Raw genomic sequence first — 14,920 nt, forward strand, 5'->3', positions numbered from 1 at the left:
GCATAAAAGGTTACAGGGAGTGGGACTGAGGAGGGGCAAAAAGGATCAGCCATGATTGAATGGTGGAGCAGACTCGCCTGGGCTAAATGGCCAAATTCTGCTCCTGAGTCTTAACGGTCTTATGGTCTAAGTAATTGTGGACAGTTCCTCGACTTTTATAAGGAAATAGCAGAATAATGGGAGCCGAGCAATTAACTCACCTTTTTGTAATTTTGTGTCTGGAGAACCAATGAAAAATAAAAGTTAAAGAAAATGACAAAGACTCCTTTGATACTGTAAAAGAATGCGAATGTTACAAAAGATTAGATTTTGTAAATAGTAATCTGGCCTTTGTTTAGAATAGGCCTGTTCCCTGGGAAGGAGGGATATCCATGGAGGATCTTCTGTAATTAATGTTTGCCCCTTTTAAGCCTCCAGTTGTTGGCCATGTGATGGAAGGGTGAAGTTTCAAACCTGTATTTCCCCTTTGTAAAATAAATACTTGCATCCTGTTTATTGTGTAGCTTTATTTACCTTACAAGTGGGAGGGAAATATATTTTTCAAATGAATGTGATTTAAGATACTGAAAGCACTTTTCAGCACCTTGTAAGCATTGTTTGATTTACCAAAATCCATCTTGGCCACATACTGATTATGGGGTTAATTTTAAGCAATGATACAAGTATAGTATTGAGTAGTAAATTTTCAAAATCTAAATTATTAAAATTAGATATTTTTGAAAAGTTACAAAAGTTTATATAGGTTTTTATTGCTGAAAAATAAGCTATTTCCAGTAAGTAAAGATACAGGTAATACAGTGCTTTGATAAAGTATTCAGCCCCTGCCCCCCAACCCTTTGTTCACATAAGTGATCATTACAACCAGGAATATTGATCAATTTAACTGAGAATTTTTATTTATGAATCACATGCTCCATTTTTCACAGTAGAGCCAAAAAAAGTGAAAATTGTAAAACATGAAAAGCTAAAAATTCAAAAACACAAATGTCAGCAGTTCAAAAGTATTCACCCCCTTTGCTCCGTTCTTAGTTGAACCACCTCTCACAGCTATTACAGCTTTTTGGATAAGTCTGTGTAATAGGTTTGCATAATGTGATGGAGCAAAATTGCTCAAGCTGTGCCAGGTTAGTTGGAGAGTGGCAGTGGACAGCAATCTTGAGGTCTTGCCAGAGGTGTTCAATTGGGTTAAAGTCAAGGACATCAATTTTCTTCATGTGAAGCCACTTTGTGTTTGCTCTGGCAGTGTGCTTTGGATCACTGTCCTGCTGAAAGACTAACTTCTTCCCCAGTTTAAGCTCTGTGGCAGAGGCTAACGGGTTTTATCCAGGATCTCTCCATATTTAGCAACGTTCATCTTCCCATCAATCTTGACCAGATTTCCAGCCCTGGCTGCTGAAAAGCATCCCCATGGCATGATGCTGCCTCCACCTTACTTAACAGTAGGGCTGGTGTTATCTGGCTGATGTGCAGTATTAGGTTTACACCACATGTACCACTTAGCAATGAGGCCAAAAAGTTACATTTTAGTCTCATCCGGTTACAAGACCTTTTTCCATATCTTTTCAGTATCTTCTAAGTGATGCTTTGCAAAGTCTTTACGGGCAAGGGTGTGTGTGTGTGTGTGTGTGTTTTTTTTAGCCAGGCATCTTCCTTGCCACACTTCCATAAATACCCTTTTTCTGCAAAGCCTTAGAGATGGTGGAGCCAGGAACTTTATCTCCAGTTGCAGCTACTGACTTCTGCAGCTCACACAGAGTGACTTCTGGCATCACAGTAGCCTCTTACAAAGGTCATTGTTCTCTGGTGACTAAGTTTAGAGGGGCAGCTTGACCTCGGCAGTGTGGCTATGTTTTCATATTCTTTCCACTTTTTCATGATGGACTGCACTGGGCTCTGTGCCTTTAAGATGGTTTCATACCCGTCCCCAGATTTATGCTTCACTATTATCATTTCCATGACTTGTCTTGAATACTTTTTTGTCTTAATTTTGATTTGGTCTATTGAAAATCTACCATACTGTTGGACCTTACAGGGAGAGGGTGGATTTATTCTTATGAATTCATTGAAAACAAATTGGGTGAGTTGGTAAGGTGATATGAAGTATTGTACCTGAGGAAGGTTAGTGTAGTAATTAAAAAGGGGATGAATACTTTTTCAAACCATTTCAGTTTTTAATTTTTAGTAAGTTGTTGACAGGCTTTGGAATTTTTCTTTTAACTTGACATGATGCTTGATTTTTTTTATGTTAGCTCAAAAATTCTACTTCAATGTAACTTAAGTTTAGAAAATGGGAGTAAAATATGAAAATAGTTGGGAGGGCTGAATACTTTTCAAGGCACTGTAGGTTGAGACATCAGCGAAAAAGCACTTGTGTAAGCTTTATATTTGCACTATAGGTTCTTAAACATAAATGATAAACTAGGTACTATGTTGCAAAACAAAACAAAGCTCTCATTTGGAGATAAATGCTGTTTTAAAATTTTGAAATACAAAGTCTGAACATTCTGGAAATTGCAGTAATGTATTTTTATTCCATAGAGAATTAAAACATGGAATACCAATAACAGATGAGAATGGCAACCGACTGGGAGAATCAGCAAAAGCTGCTCAACAAGCTATCGTACAAGTAATCATCTCTAGGATTCTTATGGCTGCTCCTGGCATGGGTCAGTAGTACTAAAACCAATTAATTTTAACAATCTGACTTCTTGAGTTCTCTGGTCTACACATTTTTGTTTTTTTTCTGTTATTATTAGTTATTTGCACAGTGTTGTGGCAATGAGGATACGTATTTATATTTAGTGTTATGGTTTGTTATTTGAAATATACCTCACTTGCATTGTGAGTAAACGTCATAGTAACTTAACCCACTGGTAAATATGGATTAGGTGTTGATTTGGAAGTTAATGGTATAATTCTTTTCCAATAGTAGCAACATTTTAAGTTAATGAATTTTTCAGTCTTGTTTGTTTTTTCTGGATTTCATATTTTCAAATGTTGCTCACCATTATATTTAGTGGTCATTGATAGATTTAATATTTCCTAATGGCTGAACAGTACTATAATCAGCTGCAACTCAAGAGGTCAAGCTTTGTGTGTCTTTCAAACTCCAGTATATTCTGTTGTTATATCTTAGTGGTTCTGTTTGATAAATCAGTTTTAAAAATCTAATCTTGCATAAGAGTAAAATCTCTCAGTAGGGTCTAGCCTCCATTATAACAACAAAGAATAACTTATAAAATGGCAAAATATAATAAGGTACATCATGGGAGCATTATCAAACAACGTTAACATTATGTACTTCTGGATGACTTCCCAGAGATGCCTATAAATGTAAAATAAAAGCAGTTAAACAATGGTTTATCAGCGATCAGAATGAAATATGTAAACTAACAAAGTGATTGGTCAAGCATTAGCAGAAACTATTGAGTCAATCATAGCTCAGCCTCCAGCTGGCCAAGGAATTAGGAAGGAAAGTTAATGAAATTTTGAATCTAAGCTTTCGAGAACTTACAAAGAAAAATGCAGTGCTAGTTATCTATCTTCCCATTGTATGTCTTGTATTTCTTTCCAGATCTTAACCCTTTTCAGAAAAGTTTATTTTCCAATTGCACCACTAGATTTGCACAAAAATGAAGGACACAATTTAAGCATGAGTTAGATTCAGTTAAAGTAAAAGAATAATTATTGATTCAAAATAAATTTTATTACCCAAGTACATGCTGTTTATGTCACCTTGTACTACTCTGACGTTCGTTTTCTTTTGGACATTTGCAGCAAATACAAAGAAACACATTAGGGTCAATGAAAACCTGCACACAAAGATGATCAAACAGCCCATTAACAAAATACAACAAATTGTGCAAATACAAAAGTTGAAAAACAAAATAATATTGAGAACATGAGATGTAGAGTCTTTGAAAGTGAGTCCATAGGTTGTGGAATCAGTTCAGTGTTGGGATGCATGAAGCTATCCCACTCTGGTTCAGGAGCCTGATAGTTGAGGGATAATAACTGTTCATGAACTTGGTGTTGTGGGACCTAAAGCTCCAATACTTCCTTCTTGATAGCAGCAGTGAGAAGAGAGCATGGCCTGGCTAGTGGGAGTTGTCGATAATAAATGCAGTTTTCCTGCGATAGCACTCTTTGTAGATGTATTCAATGGTGGGGAGTGCTTTACTTGTGATAGACTGGGCCATAACCCCTACTTTTTATAGGCTTTTCCATTCAGATGCATTGATGTTCCATACCAAGCCATGATGCATGCAGTCAGATACTCTCCACTGTGCATCTATAGAATTTTGTCAAAGTTTTAGATGTTGTACCAGATCTTCACAATCTTCTAAGGAAACAGAGGCACTGCCGTGCTTTTTTAAGTAATGGCACTTGGGTGCTGTGACCAGTTTAGTGCATTTAGTGTAGCAATTAGTACAATGCTATTACAACTTGGGACATCCTGGAGTTCAATTCTGGTGCCATTCTGTAAGGAGTCTCTGCATGTCCGTCCTGTGGAATGTGTGGGTTTTCCCAGGTGCTCCAGTTTTCTCCCAAAGATATACTGGGAATGTTAATTATTTACTTTCTGTTATACCGCTATTGTTCAGGGCAGCAATGAAGGTCCTCCATCTCTGGCGGTGTTCCTTCATCATATCAGAGGCTTCCTCTCGATTTTCACTGCTATAAATTATGCAAGTCCCGGGTTGTCACTCAGGAATACTGTTGCACTCAGATGTAGAAGGATTCTTCATTGTTGTTTCCGTAACAATTTGTTTTACCAGTCAGGATTGTTAGCCCTGAGCTGAACCCCCAAATCTGGAGGACTAGTGGACCACTGTTAGTCTATCCTCTACCATTTGGCCTGTTTGGCATGGTGACCATATCAAAAGCCAAACAATAGGACCCTGATTCCAGCCAACGTTGCTCTCTTGGAGGGGGTAGGTTAATTAATCATTGTAAATTGCCCTGTGGTTAGATCAGGGTTAATCAGGTTTGCTGGGATTGCTGGGGCGGCATGGCTCGAAAGGCCATGTATCACTAAATAAAAATAATGCAAATAGAAATTTGTAAATGTTCTGGATGACATCCTGAATCTTCACAGACTTCTAAGAAATTAGAAGCACTGTCGTGCTTTCTTTGTAAATTGCTGGATTCAGAACAGGTCCTTTGAAATTATAATACCAAGGAATTTAAAGTTACTGACCCTCTCCACCTCTGATCCCCTGATGAGTACTGGCTCATGGACCATCAGAATCAGGTTTATTATCACCAGCATGTGACATGAGCTTTGTTAACTTGAGTTTCCTCCTCCTATAGTCAATACTCAGCTCTTCAGTTTTGCTGACGTTGAGTGAGAGGTTAATTCATCTTGATTCAGAAAGTTGCCTCACACGTACAGATTTACAAAGATACTTGGGAGAATGAAGAAACAAGTGACCTAAATCTATACGGTTTTTACTTTTGCATTTGCTCATTGTTAGTGGTAATTTATCTACCCTTGGCAGTCTGCATATACAGTATCAACAAAATACCCATCCTAACATAGTTTTGCGAGCTATTGTGATTCAGCCCATCCTAATGGTTGGAATATGAGGGTATGAATGCTTTCAGCTGGTAAGTGAACACTGGAAAACAAATGCTATCCTGACCATACTATTACATTTCATAAATATTTAACAGTTGTAAAATTCTACAAAATCTAATTATTTTTAGCATGCCAAACAACTTGCTGGAAATGCTACATACCATTTATACGCAACTATTGTGTTAAACTTAAATCCAAAATAATATTGAATCATGTTGTTGCTAAAACTTAATGCTTGTTCTGTCTTAAACTGTGAACAATGTAGTGTATGGACTTTTCTTTAATTATTATTTTTAGCTATCCCTCCATTTATAATGAATACATTGGAAAGGAAAGCCTTTTTAAAGGTAGGTTTCTTTTGAAGTTGTCTTTACTACTATTTATCATTCTACAATGTTCATCAATATTTAGTTTGCTGCTACTTTGAAAGAATCAATCATTACGCAATACAAGACTAGCTTTTTACTCTGGAGATGCATGAAGTATTTTATAATGAATTAAAATCTTTTTAAAAAAAGTTTCATGTAATCCATCGTGTGTACAATGCAGATGAAACCATTTTGAAAATAAATTTAAAATTATTAGAACCTGGTACTATGAGCCTAATTAAACCTAGAGTGCCTAAAAACCCAACTTCCAAATGAAAATGAGAAAAGAAAGATGTTTTACTAGCATGATGATATGCAATACAATGGATTAAATTAATGTAATTGTAATTCTTGTTTTGCTTAACTCTAAATTGGTGGTCTTCTGAAGGGAGAGATAAAAGTCCATATTTTATTGATACAGAAGAGCAGGATAAAAATACATGCTGAAGGAAATTCAGATCTGTGCACATTGATGTAATTATGCAGTCAGCTAGCAATGCATTATCTTAGACCATAAGATATAGGAGCAGAAGTAGGCCATTTGGCCCATTGAATCTGCTCCACCATTCAATCATGGGCTGATCCAGTTCTTCCAGTCATCCCCACTCCCCTGCCTTCACCCTTTGATGCCCTGGCTAATCAAGAACCTATCTATCTCTGCCTTAAATAAACCCAATGACTTGGCCTCCACAGCCGCTCATGGCAACAAATTCCACAGATTTGCCACCCTTGGACTGAAGTAATTTCTCCGCCTCTCTGTTCTAAATGGACGTCCTTCAATCCTAAAGCCGTGCCCTCTTGTCCTAGAATCTCCTACCATGGGAAATAACTTTGCCATATCTAGTCTGTTCAGGCCTTTTAATATTCGGAATGTTTCTACGAGATTCCCCCCTCATCCTCCTGAACTCCAGGGAATATAGCCCAAGAGCTGCCAGATGTTCCTCATACAGTAACCCTTTCATTCCTGGAATCATTCTTGTGAACCTTCTCTGAACCCTCTCCAATGTCAGTATATCCTTTCTAAAACAAGGAGCCCAAAACTGCATACAATACTCCAAGTATGGTCTCATGACTGCCTTATAGAGCCTCAACATCACATCCTTGCTCTTATCTTCTTTACCTCCAGAAATGAATGCCAACATTGCACTTACCTTTTTCATCACTGACTCAACCTAGAGGTTAACCTTTAGGGTATCTTGCACAAGGACTCCCAAGTCCCTTTGCATCTCTTCATTTTGAATTCTCTCCCTATCTAAATAATAGTCTACCCGTTTATTTCTTCCACCAAAGTGCATCACTATACACTTTCCAATATTGTATTTCATTTGCCACTTCTTTGCTCATTCCTCTAAACTATTTAAATCTCTCTGCAGGCTTCCTGTTTCCTCAACACTACCCACTCCTCCACCTATCTTTGTGTCATTGGCAAATTTAGCCACAAATCCATTAATACCATAGTCCAAATCATTGACATACATAATAAAAAGCAGTGGTCCCAACACCATCCCCTGTGGAACTCCACTGGTAGCCAGCAGCCAGCCAGCCAGCCAGAATAGGATCCCTTTATTCCCATTCTCTTGTTTTCTGCTGACCAGCCAGTACTCCACCCATGCTACTAAGCAGCCTCATATACGGCACCTTGTCAAAGGCCTTCTGAAAATCCAAGTGCACCATGTCTACTGCATCTCCTTTGTCTACCCTGTTTATAATTTCCTCAAAGAATTGCAGTAGGTTTGTCAGGCAGGATTTTCTTTTCAGGAAACCATGATGGCTTTGGCCTATCTTATCATGTGCCTCCAGGTACTCCATGATCTCATCCCTAACAATCGATTCCAACAACTTCCCAACCACTGATGTCAGGCAAACAGGTTTATAGTTTCCTTTCTGCTGCCTCCCACCCTTCTGAAATAGCAGAGTAACATCTTCAATTTTTTAGTCATCCGCTACAATGCCAGAATCTATCAATTCTTGAAAGATCATCATTAATGCCTCTGCAATCTCTCCAGCTCCTTCCTTCAGAACCCGAGGGTGCATTCCATCAGGTCCAGGAGATTTGCCCACCCTCAGACCATTAAGCTTCCTGAGCACCTTCTCAGTTGTAATTTTCACTGCACAAACTTCACTTCCCTGACACTCTTGAATGTCTGGTACACTGCAAATGTCTTCCACTGTTAAGATTTCTGCATCTCTCATTACAATATCTCCAGCGTCATTTTCTGTTGGTCCTGTATCTACCCTCGACTCTCTTTTACCCTTTATATATTTAAAAAAGCTTTTAGTATCTTCTTGGATATTAGTCACCAGCTTCCTTTCATAATTTATCTTTTCCTTCCTAATGACCTTCTTAGTTTCCTTCTGCAAGTTTTTAAAAGCTTCCCAATCCTCTATCTTCCCACTAGCTCTGGCTTCCTTGCATGCCCTCTTCTTTGCTTTTACTCTGGCTCTGACTTCTAGTGTCCTTCTTCCCTTTTGAAAATTTCTTCTTATTTGGAATATATCTGTCTTGCACTTCCCTTATTTTTCACAGAAACTCTAACCATTGCTGCTCTGCTGTCCTTCCTGCAAATGTCCCTTTCCAGTCAACTTTGGCCAGTTCCCCTCTCATGCCATTGTAATTTCCTTTGTTCCACTGAAATACTGACACATTGGATTTTATCTTTGCCCTCTCAAATTTCAATGTGAACTCGATCATTATTGTGATTATTGTTCCCTAAGGGTTCCTTAACCTTAAGCTCTCTTATCACCTCCAGGTCATTGCACAACACCCAATCCAGCACAGCTGATCCCCTAGTGGGCTCAACAACAAGATGTTCTAAAAAGCCATCCCTTAGACATTCTACAAATTCTCTCTTTCTAGAGGTCCAGTACTGACCTGGTTTTCCCAATCCACTTTCATGCTAAACTCCCCGACTATTATCATGACATTGCCTTTCTGATCTGCCTTTTCTATCTCCTGCTATAATTTGTAATCCACATCCCGGCTGCTGTTTGGAGGCCTGTATACAACTGCCATTAGGGTCCTTTTACCCTTGCCAGTTCTTAACTCAAGCCATAGTGACTCTATACCTTCCAATCTTATGTCATCTCTTTCTAATGATTTAATATTATTTCTTATACACAGAGCCACAACACCCCCTCTGCCTACTAACCTATCTTTCAGAAACACCGTATGTCCTTGGACGTTCAGCTCCCAATGGCAGCCATCCTTTAGCCAAGTTTCAGAGATGGCCACAACATCATATTTGCCAATCTGTAACTGAATTTCGAGATTGTCCATTCTATTCCTTATGCTGCATGCATTCAAGTATAACACTTTCAGTCCAGTATTTGTTGCTTTCTGTTTTAACAGCACCACACCTCTATTGCTCTGTAACTCATGCTACTGGCTGTGATTATGCCTCATCTCCTACCTGTTCTTTCTATAATCTCTGTTGCAGGCTATCTTTGAATTAGTTCTGTTTTCCCCTTCCTCAACCCTATCACTCCAGTTCCCATCTCCCTGCCAAATTAGTTTAAACCCTCCCTAACAGCTCTATTATGCCTGCCTGCTAGGATATTAGACCCCTTTGGGTTCAAGTGTAACCCATCCTTTTTGTACAGGTTGTACCTCCCCCAATGACCCAGGAATCTGAAGTCCTGCCCCCTACACCAGTCTCTCAGCCACACATTAATATGCCTGATCATGCTATTCTTGCACTCGCTAGAATGTGGCACAGGCAGCAATCCTGAGATTACTACCCTGGAGGTCCTGCTTTTCAGCTTCCTACCTAACTTCCTGAGTTCCCTCTTCAGGACCTCCTCCCTTTTTCTACCTATGTCATTGGTACCAACATGTACCAGGACTTCTGGCTGTTCACCCTCTCTCTTAAGAATACTCTGCACCCGATCCGAGACATCCCGAACCCTGGCACCTGGGAGGCAACACACCATGCGGGTATCACTATCAGGCTGATAGAACCTCCTGTCTGTTCCCCTCACTATGGAATCCCTTATGATTACTGCATTTCTCATCTTCCTCTTTCCTTTCTGCACCATGGAACCAGGCCCAGTGCCAGAGACCCAATCTCCATGGTTGTCTTCTATCTGGTCATTCCCCCGAACTGCATCCAAAATGAGATAACGATTACTGAGGGGGAGTGGCCACAGAGGTGTTCTCTACTATTTGAGCTCTTCCCTTCACTTCCCTGACCATCATCCACTTATCTAACTCCTGCTGCCTTGAGGTGACTAACTCCCTGTAGCTCCTCTGTATCTCCTGTTCACTCTCCCTAATAAGCTGTAGGACATCAAGCCACAGCTCCAGATCCCTAACACGGTCTCTCAGGAGCTACATCTCGGTGCCATTGGTGCAGATGTGGCCATCTGGGATACTGGAAGATTCCCAGGATTCCCACATCTGACCCGGATCTGGGCCATACCCTCCAAATATCCAGACCTGCCTCTCAGTTTTTTGCATTACCTTACTTTCCCTTTTCTATTTATGATTTATCATTTAAATTTTTAATATTTATTATTGATTTGTACTCCAGGGAGCACGAGGAGCTGAATCAAATATCACTATGATGATTGTACGCTCTAGTATCAATTGTTTGGCGACAATAAAGTATAAAGTATCTGACACCCAGAGCAAAATACTAACCCTACCAACATGCTCTCTATTCCTCAAAAAAAATGCAAAGGAAAACCAAAAACTACCTACCCACTTACCTCGCCGAAGCCCACTTTCACTGAAGCCTTAATGAGTCAAAGCCTTTCGCTTCTGCTCTTGCTTACTGGCCTACTCCCGACGATGGCTGCGCTGCTTATCCCTTCTGTACTTCTATTTAGTTTGTCGAGCTCAGTTGCCACCGCTGATAGGCCCCGCACAATGGACTAACACCTGCGAAGCTCTCGTTTTAAATAACTGCATCTGACCTGCAAGGAGCATTCCTTCGTCGAGCTCAGTTGCTGCTGCTGATAGGCCCCGCACAATGGCCTAATGCCCGCGAAGTTCTTGTTTTCTTTGGAGGAAGCATATCAAGAAGCAAAATAATGACTCTGTGATGCAGAGAGCATGTTAGTTTCATGGCAATTGAGAAATGTGGCTACATCTCAATGATGCAGACCTAGCTTGTTAGAAAATGGTGATTTTTCAATAAAAGATACAATTACTGGAAGCAATAATTTTTTTGTTTTTCCTAAGATTATTTTCTAGCCATTAAAACATATATTGTGACAGCCAAAATGATCATGCCAGTTGCCACACATTTTAATTCCACGTCCCATTCTCATTTTGATATGTCTATCCATGGCCTCCTCTACTGTCAAGATATAGCCACACTCAGGTTGGAGGAACAACACCTTATATTCCGTCTGGGTAGCCTCCAGCCTGATGGCATGAACATTGACTTCGCTAACTTCTGTTAATGCCCCTCCTCCCATTCTCACCCCATCCCTTATTATTTATTTATTTACCCCCCCCCCCCTTTTTTTCTCTCTCTCTTTTTTCTCTCTGTCCCTCTCACAGTAACTCCTTGCCTGCTCTCCATCTTCCTCTGGTGTTCCCCTCCCTCTTTCTTTCTCTCTAGGCCTCCCATCCCATGATCCTCTCCCTTCTCCAGTCTTGTATCCCTTTTGTCAATCAACTTTCCATCTCTTAGCTTCATCCCTCCCCTTCCTGTCTTCTCCTATCATTTTGGATCTCCCCCTCCCCCTCCCACTTCCAAATCTCTTACTATCTCTTCTTTCAGTTAGTCCTGACGAAGGGTCTCGGCCCGAAACGTCGACTGTACTTCTTCCTATAGATGCTGCCTGGCCTGTTGCGTTCCACCAGCATTTTGTGTGTGTCGCATGATCATGCTATGCTTGGTCTGCATATGAGAAAGCCAAGGAAAGCATGATTCTTTTGATTTTCCATTTTTCTAGTTCTGTAAAAATCTTTTCCGAGTTGTGAAATACACATGAAACATATTTTATTAGTCTGCCCATTTGTCTAAATATTTACACACATACTCAGAATAAAATAGGGACCTTTAATCATACTTGAAGAAAGAAACAACAGTTTCCTCAGGGTAGGGGAGAACATGAAGAAAAAGATAGATTAAGCATTTCAGAAAATCTTTCCCTTTGGCTGCAGTGGTATATTTATATCTCACCTACCACCCCACCAGCCTCCAGGTCCAACATATAATTCTCCGTAACTTCCGCCACCTCCAACGGGATCCCACTCACTCTACTTCTTGCCCATCCTCTGGGCTTCCCCTCTCCCCCTTTCTTTCTCCTTAGGCCTCCCATCCCATGATCCTCTTATATCCAATCAACTGTCCAGCTCTTGGCTCCATCCCCCCCCCCTCCTGTCTTCTCCTATCATTTTGGATCTTCCCCCTCCCCCTCCTACTTCCAAATCTCTTGCTAGCTCTTCTTTCAGTTAGTCCTGATGAAAGGTCTTGGCCCGAAACGTCGACTGTACCTCTTCCTAGAGATGCTGCCTAGCCTGTTGCATTCACCAGCAACTTTTATGTGTGTTGCTCGGTATATTTACATATATTGTTTTAACTGACCAGTTAATTCAAAAGTGATCTTAACAGTAATAATTTTATGCTTGTTCTTTCTGATTCTACAGTATGTCAACAATACAAAAGTTAGCAACCTTGTTCTTCTATTATTGGTAATTAAATGGATTTGCAGTCTGAATATTTATAAGATTTTTGTTCCCTTCATTTTTGTAGCGATTCCCCTGGATGAGTGCACCAATTCAAGTGGGTTTGGTAGGAATCTGGTGAGTAGAAGAATCCTAAAATCTCTCTCTTTTATATATCTAACTGTATTAGTTCTAAAGTGAAGGCAGATAAAGACCAACCTTACCAATTAGTAGTTTTTAATAGAACATTTCCACTTTACATGGCTCATCACCAATCTAAATGAAAATAAATTTTGAACAATAAGTTTTGTATTAAGTTCAAGTAAATTCCATTATTGAAGTACCTGTATGTCACCATATACAACTTAGAGATTTATTTTCCTGCAGGCATACTAAAATCTATAGGATAGTCAATTTCTATAGAATATAGCAATTCTGAAATGAATCTTCCAGTTTGCTCCATTGCCCAGTCTTGCTGGGATTTCCCGGCATAATGCTTTTGAATCACTTCCTGGATTCTATGTCTAGGATCCTGTTGGTTTTAAGGGGAATTATAGGGTAACAATTTTGCTTTAGTTTGTTGTTAATACTTTTAAAATAACCCGAAACTCATTTCATATTTTAATAGTTCTTGTGTTTCCAGATTCAAAGACAAAAAGACTATTGAGAGCAATAACAGATTTTACAACCAACAAAACCCCATCCTTCAGCTTTCCCAACAGTCATATTCCTGTTTGGAGGGTATAATGGCAGGGTTATCTTAGTGCATCACCTGAAGTCCATCTGCCTCTAGACCAGGGTTACCAAACTCTTTTTAAGCCATGGGCCCTTACCATTAACCGAGGGGTCCATTGACCCCAGGTTGAGAACCCCTGCCCCAGACCATACTACTGGACTCCAGGAAGCAGTGGGTCATCAAGTTATGCCCTACAGACGGGTTCAATTCTTGCACTGTCTGTAAGGAGATATAAGTTCTCCCCATGACCCCCTGGGTTTCCTCCAGGTGCTCTAATTTCCTCTCCCATTCCAACGACATACAAGTTAGAGATAGTGAGTTGTGAGCGTGCTGTGTTGTGCCAGAAGCATGGTGACACTTGCAGGTTGCCCCCAGTACAATCCTCTGATGCAAAATGATGCATTTCATTTTGTCTCAATGTTACGATGTACATAAGACCATAAGATATAGGCGTTGAATTAGGCCATTTGGTCCATTGAGTCTGTTCTACCATTTCACCATGGCTGATCCAATTTTTCCCTTTGCCCCAATCTCATGCCTTCTCCCCGTATCTCTTCATGCCCTGACCAATCAAGAATCTATCAACTTCTGCCTTAAATACAGGTTTCCCCCACCATCCAAAGGTAGAGCGTTCCTATGAAATGGTTCGTAAGCTGAAATGTCGTAAAGCGAAGAAGCAATTACTATTTATTTATATGGGGAAATTTTGAGCGTTCGCAGACCCAAAAATAACCTACCAAATCATGCCAAATAACACATAAAACCTAAAATAACAGTAACATATAGTAAAAGCAGGAATGATATGATAAATACACAGCCTATATAAAGTAGAAATACTTTTCCACAATCATTACTGAACTGTTCTCTGGAGCGAAAATCTCACACAAGCGCCGTCGGCAGAAAATCTCACACAAGCGCTGTTGGCAAAAACACGGCGCAAGCACTCTCCAGTAACCTTTAAGCTATGAAGCTGCCAAATCATACCAAATAACACATAAAAATACACAGCCTATATAAAGTAGAAATAATATATGTACAGTGTAGTATCACTTACCAGAATTGGGAAGACAGCGCCGAGCACACTGATGATGGTGTGTTAGGCTGAGTCGGAGTTTGGGTGGTGCAATGGCCCCCACTCTCCAGGCCGCCGAGCGATACATTGCCGCAAAACATGCAGGGGTGCAGCGGTAGCTGGGAGGCACACAGCACGTCTTTAAGAAAAAAGCCGAAACAAACATGCTAATTAATTAGGTGCCGCCCAGCACGTAATTGTCGGCCCAGATCAGTGCCGATTTCCGATTGCGTCGTCTCTGATCTGGGCCGACAATTACATGTCGGTGGCAATTAATTAGCATGTTTATTTCGGCTTTTTTCTTAAAGATATGCTGGGTGCGTCCCGGCTACCGTTGCATTCTCTGCGAATCGGTATCTGTCCGTGGCCTGGGGGCTGGGGTGGTGGGACACTGGGGTGTCATCTCATCATCATCTGTTTCCATTAGGGCAGGCAGGTCATCTTAAATCTCTGCCCGCTTCGATGTCGAAGGTCGAGGTTCGTCGTCTGCTGTGGCTGATGTGGAAGGCTTGCTTGACTACTGAGGCTCACGCATTTTTCTATT

The 14,920-nt window shown here is 40.4% G+C and overlaps 1 protein-coding gene across 3 annotated transcripts in view; it reads left to right on the forward strand.

The window, feature by feature from the left end:
* The window catches only part of LOC140200809 (sideroflexin-1), an 83,328-nt gene that overhangs the window by 50,909 nt on the left and 17,499 nt on the right, over positions 1 to 14,920 (forward strand). For all 3 annotated transcript variants that reach the window (XM_072264430.1, XM_072264429.1, XM_072264431.1), the window contains 3 exons: positions 2,539 to 2,666; positions 5,879 to 5,928; positions 12,657 to 12,706. In XM_072264430.1, coding sequence (XP_072120531.1) covers positions 2,539 to 2,666; positions 5,879 to 5,928; positions 12,657 to 12,706 — 228 coding nt within the window. The remainder of the gene's footprint in view (positions 1 to 2,538; positions 2,667 to 5,878; positions 5,929 to 12,656; positions 12,707 to 14,920) is intronic.

This window comes from Mobula birostris, chromosome 7 (genome assembly GCF_030028105.1).
Source record: "Mobula birostris isolate sMobBir1 chromosome 7, sMobBir1.hap1, whole genome shotgun sequence".
NCBI lineage: Eukaryota > Metazoa > Chordata > Chondrichthyes > Myliobatiformes > Myliobatidae > Mobula > Mobula birostris.